The 10,941-nt window shown below is 34.4% G+C and overlaps 1 protein-coding gene and 1 pseudogene across 1 annotated transcript; both read right to left on the bottom strand.

The window, feature by feature from the left end:
- Positions 1–802: 802 nt before the first annotated feature.
- LOC128533330 (olfactory receptor 11H6-like) lies at positions 803–1,750 on the bottom strand. Its single transcript, XM_053507569.1, has one exon. It carries the CDS (start codon positions 1,742–1,744, stop codon positions 803–805), a length of 942 nt encoding a protein of 313 aa, XP_053363544.1. The 5' UTR covers positions 1,745–1,750.
- A 7,876-nt stretch (positions 1,751–9,626) lies between these two features.
- On the bottom strand, positions 9,627–10,556 carry LOC128533328 (olfactory receptor 51L1-like; annotated as a pseudogene).
- Positions 10,557–10,941: the final 385 nt, after the last annotated feature.

Genomic DNA, 10,941 nt, shown 5'->3' with positions numbered 1-10,941 from the left:
AAATGTAATTTTTATTTTATGTAAACTTAAAACATTTAAAAACATCACTAAAATACTTTTGTGTAAACTGTTACAAAATAATTTTTGAGTTCTGTGAACTTATTAGGGTTTACAGTGTAGGAAATTACTAGGAAAAGTAACTCTCATTCACCTGTAAAGAAGTCTCAGCCCCTCAGCCAGAAACAAACATCCAGTAAAGGAGAAAGAAACTAATAAAATTGAAAATTTGAAATGAAATTACAAATTATAGAAAATGTATCTAATTTATTAAGTCAACTTTTTAATCTGTTTTAAAATAACAGCATGCATCTTTAAGTGTTGTCAACCTAATTACCTTTTCAAGATCAATAATGAAGTAAACTGTAAGAAAACAAAACAACTTTAATTAAAAATGCAAAAATATGAATAATGTGTCCTGGGTGTCCTTTTTGGGGGAGTTTCCAGGCTTTGTGTAGGAATCGAACTTTATGTAATGGTGATCATGATAATAAACATAAATTGCTGCTGAGAGATGGTAAAGCTGAAAATGAGTGTGCTTAACTGTCCTCAAAATAGTAGAGGAAGCTTGAGAGTGGCATTGAGATCTTAATATAAATTAAAATGCATAGGTTTGACATAGGTAACTTATGTAAAAATAAATAAATAAAATAAATAAATAATAATGAAAAAAGTTGCCCACTTTTGCATTACTTTCAGTACAGCCCTTGTACTGTATGTACTTTGTGTTTATATTCTTTAGTATGCTTAATTTCAACCAGCAAAGATTTCCACTATGGTTCAAGCATATGACCTTTTTTGTGTCCTAACTTTTTATATGTTGGAACCAGTAACGACTGAATACTATTTTTATTATTTGTTCACGTATTTTAGTTAGCTTTAGTCCATAAATAATAGGGTTTAAAATAGGGGGCATAAATAGAAAATCCAGTGCAAAAAAATTTCTTAAACCTTGTGGAAAGGTAGTTGAACCATATCGACTATAAAGGACATCAAATAGCAAGGCAATAGTAACATTGAACAATGCCAGCAAGTGTGGCATACAGGTCTGCATGAATTTGTACTTTCCCTCTTGTGATTTTTTACATTTTTCAATCAACTGGATATATGAGCTAACAATTAACAGTGCATGTCCAAAATACATTATTATAATTATGTATCCAATTACATTATTCATTGTTGTAGAGGAACATGCTAGTTTAACAACTGCCCAATTTTCACAATATAGTTTTTCAATATTTGACCCACACAAAGTTAGTCTTGATGTTAATAAGACTAAAACAACCATTGAAAAAAATGGTGCAAGCCAACAAAAAATTATACATTTAACAATTTTGTGGTTTGTCATTTCTGCATGGTATGTCAGTGGTCTACATATTGCCACATATCTATCATAGGCCATTACTGTTAAAGTTGAGTAGTCACATAAAGCAGATGAATAAATCACGAATATTTGAATTAGACATCCTGCATAAGAAATAGAATGAATATTGGAGAGCAAATCATGCATTAATTTAGGGTAGAAACCAGAAGTGCCGTAAAGTGCATTTATACACAAATTACACAAAAATATGTACATGGGTTCATGAAGCTGCTTATTTGAGACAATGCAGAAAATGATGGTTATGTTACACAATAATATAAAATTATAAGCCAATGCTGCCAAAGAAAAAAACATATATCTTTTTTCCATGGTTCCATCTAAACCAGAGAGGGTGAACATTAACATGGTTGAAATATTCTCCATAGTGGATAGTTGTTAATGTCTTCCTGTGTGGTAGAATCTGTAAATAATTGAGGAGAAGATTAATGGGCATAAATGGTGTAAAGATTAAACTGCCTTATACAGATGCTGCAAAAGTATATACCTGTCAAACTCTCTTTAACTCTTTGCCTCTGGGCCACAGCAACTACACAGTTATATACTCCTTTTTATGTGAACCAATATGCAAATTTTTATGCATTTTTCCCCCAAGGCGTGGCTTTCTTTGCTATGGGTTGGCTCAATATCTTAAAGTTATATGTCATGTATCTATATTGTTTCCCAGCTATGGTATCCTTGGCAGCCTCATCAAAATGACCAGTGTATAATTTTATTTAAACATGTCTTATTTTTACATATAAACCACAAAATTAAGCCTACCCTGGACAAAACAACACCACTTTAATTTCTCAATATTCCTCCCCACAGATAACCAAGTCATCCAGTTTATGAAAGCGGTCAGCTGATTAAACTTTATTGAAACATTGCTCACACAAGACCTAATCAGTTGAAACAGATCATATGATTATTGTCATAAACTTGATCATAAACTATTATTATATGGTTTAAAAATTATTAGTTTTAGTATCATATAGTGCACAGTAGTGACAAAATCAAAATAACAAAATTACAAAAGTGATCAGATTATCAAGGTGCCTTTAAGAAAAACATCTTTTGGACAGTCATGTTTCTTTGTCCAAGGCTCTAACTTGTGTAATTCTTTGAGACGTGAACTTAAACAGGATTCAGGATGGGGACATTATGAATATGAACTCAAATGTGTTTTAAAAGGGTATAAGTCATGCGAACATAACTAATTCACTGAATTTCTGTATACCCCATGTTTTATCAGTGAAATTTGATTGTAATTTATGTTGTTTTGTTTTGTAAAAAAAACACTAGGGACAAGCATTGCAAATTAGCTTTGGATACTTGTCCCTATGAAATAAATAAATAAATAAAATGATACACATGCACGCACACAAACAGATAAAGTAATAAAAAGTAAAAACCTTACCCAGGGATTTAAATCATATGAACCTTTATTTGTCCATCTGGATTATAGACACTATTTCTGATATTCACCATTGAATAGATTGAAGAGAGGGAGTTTGCCTGTTTGTTAAAATGTGTCTGTTGGCTCTGGTCATACAGAGCATCAACGATTGCGGTAAGATTTAAGGTAGATGCAGTGTGTATTCTGAGCAGACAAACATTCCTAAATCAGCTTGTAACATGCTTGCCATGTGCATAAAAAAAACAGGAATAGATGTGTGATCAGTATCCTAACATTGAACCTTTTGTAATTTCAGTTCACTAATTGCACTAAGCTGAATCAGGCTAATTTAAAGGTTTAGATTTGAAGTAGTAAAAACATTGTACTACTTTAACACTAAAAGCACCACGCCAGCGTCACCTACTTATAACGCGGTTCAGCGGTCATTTGACCGCCTATTGTTTTGAATGGGAAGCTGTTACTGACACACAATGATCACTAGATGGCGCTTTCACCTAAAGCAAATAGTTTAGCTCCAAGATCAACTTTCACTGGGACAATGCCCATTCATTCACGTGTTGATAATTCACTGTATTTTTTTTCTTTATATTCAACTGAGAAAACCTACTACAGAGTCTCTAAGGGGACAAAGGAAGAGGAAAAAAACAGCAGAAGAAAAAAAACAAGTCATGCCGTTTTTTTTTCCTCCTTTGTCCATCTAGGGGCTTGTACTATAACAAAAAGGAAAGCTCTACTTAATTTTATATCGTATGGATAAAATTTATTAGTTTGTTCATTCTATTTGAAGCTTCTGAACTTGCTCCATAAGTCTCGGATGGAGCAGGAGCAGCGATTTAATTCTGAACTCGCTTCTGTGAAATTATCGCTAAACCAATATTGAATTTGAATAAATCAGATCTACCACAGCAGATAATAAACTATGCTATGACATAACCGAAGCAAACACCATGACAATGCCTCGGTTCGTTCAGTGTTGCTAGGCGACGGACCACGCGTCTAATTGGCGGGAACGTGGTTCACTTGGCCGCGGTGTATTATAAACCTGTGAAGTGTTTTACTGCTTATACTCACATAAGGATCATGTAACAAAAGCGAGGGAAAAGTGGAAGTGGCCACATAATGAGAACTAAACCAAAGATTTCGATAACTACACTAAGTGTAACATCTGCATAGTGACACTGAACAGCTGAACAACTTCACTTTTCCGTTTACCTCTGAAAAAAAGGTGTATTTTGTTTGTTTATACTGTATTTAGAATTTTTATAACAGTACAAGAAGGTAACAGTTTTGTCTGTGTAGTTAGTGCCCTTGTAGAGAATAAGTAAATGAATAACACCTTCCAACCACCTCTCAAAGAGTGCTATAGTTTTGCAAAAATACTTGCAAAACATCAGCATACATTGGAGGGAACTTCTGAGGTGGTCAGTGATTGATGGCACGGTCATTCAGGGGGGTTGTGATCACACCTACAGTTCTTTTGTTCTAGGCTGTCGGTCAAATATCTCTCCACTTGGGATTTCAGCATCTCGGTGCACAGTATACTAAGCTGTTTTTAAAGTAGACACGGTTTGTTTGTTTTTATTTTGTAATCTTTCTTGTGTTTACCTTGTACTGTACAATGTATATTCATTTTTTTAATGAATTACTGTAAATAAACTACATATGCGGTTGATTTACTGAAATGACTGAGTTTTTTGTGTGCTAAACTAAACTTCTGGGTCAAGTAATAGCGATTTTATTTGAATAGTATATATATACAGTGGTGTAAAAAACTATTTGCCCCCTTCCTGATTTCTTATTCTTTTTGAAAAAGTGATTGCCCCCCTTGTTAAAAAATAACTTAACTGTGGTTTATCACACCTGAGTTCAATTTCTGTAGTCACCCCCAGGCCTGATTACTGCCACACCTGTTTGATTGACACAAAAATGTGGGGAAAGATTAAGAAACACACTGAAGCGGAATCTGAACGAAACAATGTTGGTAAGTTCAAGCTTAGATTAATATATAAACTGCTTCAAAGTCTTTCCACTCCATGACCGCTGAGTGTGGATACTGTTACCTTCTTGTACTTCTTGTTACTGCGCTGCCCCCTCTTGCCCCTGAGTAGAGCCGGCCTCTATTACACATACACACACACACACACACACACACACACACACATATAGCATGCATCTTCATACATTTGGAATTTGCGTCTACATTTTCGGTTACATGTATAGAATTATTTTCAGCTGAAACTCATTATCAATGGTGTTAGGGTACTTATGTAGTGATGTAAAGAATTTATTTATTCTCTACAAGGGATCTAACTACACAAACCAAACTTCTTGTACTGTTATAAAAATTCAAAATATAGACAAACAAAATACAGCTTTTTTTTTCAGAGGTAAACGGTAAAGTGAAGTTGTTCAACTGATCAGTGTCACTATGTCATAAACTATGAAACAACATAGACTCATCACTGTGCTTGATGTAACTGAAAAAACTCTGCCACTGCTTCAAAGTCTTTCCACTCTGTGACCGCTTAAATCTGACATGACACTACGTTAGGCCACGTCTTGACTCATTTGCATACAGACGGGGATTGGATGTTGACCGAGGGTTTAGGGGAGGTGTATGTGTGTGTGTGTGCGCGCGCGCATGCGTACTTCTTGTACTGTTATAAAAATTTTAAATATAAACAAACAAAATACTTTTTTTTTTTCAGAGGTAAATGGAAAAGTGAAGTTGTTCAGCTGTTCAGTGTCACTATGCAGATGTTACACTCAGTGTAGTTACCGAAATCTTTGGTTTGGTTCTCATTGAGTGGCCACTTCCACATTTCCCTCGTTTTTGTTACATGATTCTTATGTGAGCATAAGCAGTGAAACACTCCGCAGGTTTATAATACACTGCGGCCAAGTGAACCACGTTCCCGCCGATTAGGCGCGTGGTCCGTTGCCTAGCAAAACTAAACGAAACGAGGCATAATCGTGGTGTTTGCTTCGGTTATGACATTGCATAGTTTATTATCTGCTGTGGTAGATCTGATTTTAATCAAACACAATAATAAAGCTTTATATCCTCAGGAGGGGCCTTAAATTTTTTTTAGATAATTTCACAGAAGCTTCAAACAGAATGAACAAACTAATGATTTTTTTCAAAACGTTATAAAATTAAGTAAAGCAGATCCCCTAAATCTCTGTATAAAATATCGCTGATTATCAACGCCAGAATGATTGGCGAATTGTCGATATTTCACGGAGGCATATATATATAATAAACTGCATAGTTTAAATAAAACCTGAGATAGTTACATATATGCACTAAATGATGCATAGATAGTTGGCGCGATCCCTTGCGACATCTGCTGAGAGTAATGAGAATCGCAGGTTGGAAAAGGCAGGAAACGGCATGACCGGTGCGCAGCTGTCAGCAAAATAAGTAACGTAAATAAGAGCAAAATGGCTTTTTAAGCTTACAGATCTAGGAAAAGTCATGAAAGGAGGGTCCTGGAATTTGATCGAGTGTGGAGTTGTTGTTTTTTTTACCCTATTGCGGTCAAAAGACCGCTGCTTGGCGCTTCTAGTGTTAAACTGATTTAAATGATGTATACTTCATAATAGAATAAAAATGTATCCCGGCCATTATTTTCAATCTACAGCTGTTTAGACAGTTTAGTGACAAACTCACAACTCTTTTCTTCTTTAGGTGATCTATGCATTCTTTAACATGATGGATGAAAACCAATACAAACGTTTAGACCAATCATCTAGGCAGATGTACCAAAACATTAACAAATGTATGTTTTCCCATTTTTTTTTGTCGTTATGTCTGGTGTATAATTAGTGTAAACTGTAAATGTGAACTTGGAAGCAAGAATTTATCTCTAATTTGCTTCAATTATGTAAAATTGCACCTTGCACCTCCAGTGTCCGGGTTCGATTCCTGGCCAGGCTCGATTCCCGGCTCAGTGTGCATGGAGTTTGCATGTTCTCCCCATGCTTGGTGGGCTTCCTCCCACAGTCCAAAGACATGTAGATTAGGCTAGTTGGCGTTCCCAAATTGCCCATAGTGTGTGAATGAGAATGTGTGTGTGTGTGTGTGTGTGTGTGTGTGTGTGTGTGTGTGTGTGAGCTCTGCGATGGATTGGCACCCTGTCCAGGGTGTACCCTGCCTTGTGCCCTGAGCCTCCTGGGATAGGCTCCAGGTACCCGTGACCCTGAATACAGGATAAAGCGGTATAGAAGATGAGTGAGAGTATGTAAATTATTTTCTATTTAACTGCTGTTGGTGTGGTAGCATCTGTCTGACCATGGCAGCAGGAAAGAGTGATTGAAACAAATGCTGTAGGTTCTCACATACAGGTCTGGGATATGTTGAGAACTTTCCTAATCTGGTTAAGAATTCTTATGAAGATGTCACGAGCCACATCTAGGTCATAACTCCACAGCAGATTTTTACTTTGCTTTTGTGGCCAAATCTTGTCAGGTAATCAACTCCCAGCTCTAAATGGATGACAAGGTCTTCAGGCTTTGTCAGAGTATCTCTCTAGTGTGAGTCTTGTCTTGTTTCCTGTACAATTCTTCCTGTGCAAGGCCATGTCCCCAAGTTATTAATAGTATAGTTAAGGTATTTTTAAAAACAGAGATTTTTCTGCAGACAATGACATCATCAGCAAATTGTATTTTACAACTGGATAATAGCATTACACCTCTGCACTGCTTAATGGACTCTAGTTTTCACTTGCTTCAGGAACCAATCACTTCGTTGTGAACTTCACTGTGCATGCTTTCCTCTGACCTTGCAGTTATTTGGGCAGTGTGTTTCATGTAATTTGTATTCACCTTAATTTGCACGTTTTGATTTACCTTTTATTTGTTGTCTGTTTGAGAGAAGAACTGAACACTGGATTAGTGGTTGTGGTCTTTGGTCTTTCTGCATTTCTCTGCCGATTTCTCCTCATGCTGCACTTTCAGGTTCAGAGGATTACTTCAGTGACCTGCCAGTTACTACCAAAACAACCCTGCTACACACAGACTCGCCTTAGTCTAAGAAGGTGTTTTTATGATGATACAGTATGCAGTGCCCAGAAGGTGTGCTGCGTGTTCCTTCCAAATAGATCATTCTTAGTTACATCAGTGCACAAAATATTTTGGCAATACTGTTGTATAGTGTCAATGCGCTTTTTTTGTAAACTTCATGGATGCAGCAATGTTCTTATTTAGTAAGCAGGAGCTGCTTTTGTTGTGTCCTACCATGGAAACCCTACTCGTTCAATGTCTTATATATTGTAGACTCATGAACACAGATGATAGCCAGTTCCTATGATGATCCTACTTCAAATCTTTTGCTGTCACTCAGGGTTGTTTCTTTACCTCATTGATAAGTCTTTGTTGACTTTTCAGGTAATTTTGACTGGGTACCCACTTTTTGGCAGACTAGCCACAGTCACAAATGTCTCCATTTGCCCAACCGTAGACTGGTGAATTTCTAAAGTCTTGAAATCATTTATTAATGCAGAAAACAATGTAATTGAACCATGAAAGTTTCACATACATTTTCACATCACTATATACTGTATATAGATTTATAACTTGATGAAAAAATATTCATTCAGGTCCATAGGTTCAAAATAAGATTATTTATCTTTTAAAGTACATACTGTGATATAAATACAGTATATTATACTTTAAATATATAGTTTTAGTTTTTATTCAAGTACAATGTTCAGCAGCAAAGTAGTTTAACGCATATAGTCTTAGGTGAATTACGCTCTCAAACACCTTAAATAAAGTAACAGCATTAGGAGTTTAGTAGGTAAAACCATTATTTTCCAGATTTTTCCAAAAGTATATGATTAAACACCATTAAAGCAACAGCACGACTATGCTGTCGTTTAAAGTTGCATTGCACATGCATATGCATCATCCTCTGAACTACACAGTCAAAGCTAATAAAGGAGGAAGGCAGGCAAGAGGGTGGCTGTTTCAATAATGTTACGCATATCACAAAAATAACCTTTCTTGTTTTTTTCTCTTTGTGTTTACTAGTGAATGGCAAACTATTTAGGTCTATCATGTGATTTTTTTTTGTAGAATTTTACTACAAAATGCTCACCCGCTACTAAGCATGAAACGTGATGTACGAGCTGCAAAATTAATTCAGCTGCATGCCTCACAAGAGTAACTTGAAAATTACTGTTCTAGGGTAGATTTTGCCATCATCATGCCAATGTTTGCTGACATTTCTATGCAACACTGACTCCCGATGTGTTATGTTTGCTGACATATTGGCAACATAATACAGTATGGTTTATCTATGGTTTTCAACTTACAGTTGTCCTGTCTGTCTTGTTTGCAAGTGAAATTTAAAAATGACAAACTTTGCTGTCCCTCACACAGTATGACAGTGAAAAAAAAATCCTAACATCCAAGATTGGACGAAATTAAATTTATCCAAATAAAAGTTTTCTTTATATTTTCAAAACAAACATTATCATTTATTTTTGTATATAACTGACATCATTAAAAATAATATTCCACAGTTTTTCAAACATTTCTAATTGTAAAACATAAAATAAAATAGTAATCATTATTGAAATGTAATAGAATGTTGGTTGTAACAGTTTAATAATTAGAACAAATAATTTTCCCATTTGGCATTACAAGCAAATAATGCATATTATTCAGTATAGTATCAGTATTATTTAAAGTTTACAATCAATAATGGTTCATATTCTTTTTGTGAAAATATTTTCTAAAATTAGCAATTCATGGTGGCTACTCCCTACATGATTGCATAGCAAATCTTCTTAGATGTTTTAGATGTTCAAATGTTCCTTCATGTTTTAGCAGTTTATTTAGTAATTATTTAGTTTTTTTTTTTTTTTTTTATAGTTTTAGATGATGTTGAATTTTTCTGCGAATTTCAGGAAAATTAAGGCCATAAACCACAGGATTGAGGAGAGGGGGTATAATCAGAAACTCCAATGACAGAATGATAGCTATTACGGAAGGTAAATTTTCAAAACGTGTGAAGGTCATTTCACAAAAAATTGTAATTGAATAATTAACAAAAGTTACTAGATGGGGAAGGCAAGTATGATATGCTTTGGTCTTTACCTCTTTTGAGCATTTTTGACAAACCATAAGAATTTTAATATAAGAATACAAAATGAAAATAAATGGGATTAAAACTGTAGTTACTAGGACCGCGAAACCATAAATGTTTTCAAAAGTAGCATTTTCACAAGAAAGCTTAGCAATGATCCAGTTGTTGCAATACAATTTTCTTAAGTCATTACCACACAGTCTTAGTCTAGCTGTGAAAATGATCCCAAAACCAATAGAAAGCATTGGATAAAGCCCAGAAATAGCTAACATAACAGTAAGCACCTTAGGTGTCATAATGGTGTGATATTGCAGTGGCTTACTTATAGCAACAAATCTATCATATGCCATTAATGTTAAAATTGTAAACTCATATGATGCATAGGTATAAATGACAAATGTTTGCACATGACAGTCAGAACGAGTGATTGAGTGAGAATATAGTAACAAATCAATTAGTAATCTAGGAAAGAAGCCAGTAGTGCCATAAAGAGAATTAATTGATAAGCATGCTATCAAAATGTACATTGGGTGGTGCAAAGGAGATTCCACAAATATTACAAAAATAATAACAACATTAAAAAATAAGATAGTGCAGTATAGGAAAGATGCTATAATAAAGTAAATGTATCGAAAGTGGCCTAGGTTTTCAAACATCGAAAAATAAAGAATTGTAAAATTTTCCATTGCACTTAAAAACTTTGATGTCATTGCCTTGACCTGAAATAAATAAATAATATATGCATATTAATAGTAATAAACACACACTCTCTCTCTCATTATTAATGAAATTGCTTTAAAATATTTAAATAAAATAAAAATAAAACACACACACACACACACACACACACACATACATACATATATATATATATATATATATATATATATATATATATATATATATATATATATATATATATATATATATATATATAATTTATTTTTTAACTGTAAAAAAAAGTACCATACCAATATTTGCACCAGAAGGGTCCATGAAAATACAAAAACATTGAAGGCTTGTCTGAGCTTATATACAGTAGTATATGACATGTCACTAAGGATTTCCCTT

This window comes from Clarias gariepinus, chromosome 11 (genome assembly GCF_024256425.1).
Source record: "Clarias gariepinus isolate MV-2021 ecotype Netherlands chromosome 11, CGAR_prim_01v2, whole genome shotgun sequence".
Classification (NCBI taxonomy): Eukaryota; Metazoa; Chordata; class Actinopteri; order Siluriformes; family Clariidae; genus Clarias; species Clarias gariepinus.
The sequence above is the reverse complement of the archived record's forward strand: the minus strand, read 5'-3'. Positions and strand labels throughout refer to the sequence as shown.

Coding starts and splice junctions, on each gene's coding strand:
- LOC128533330 (XM_053507569.1), bottom strand. CDS start 1,744: ATGGAGAATATTTCAACCATGTTAATGTTCACCCTCTCTGGTTTAGAT.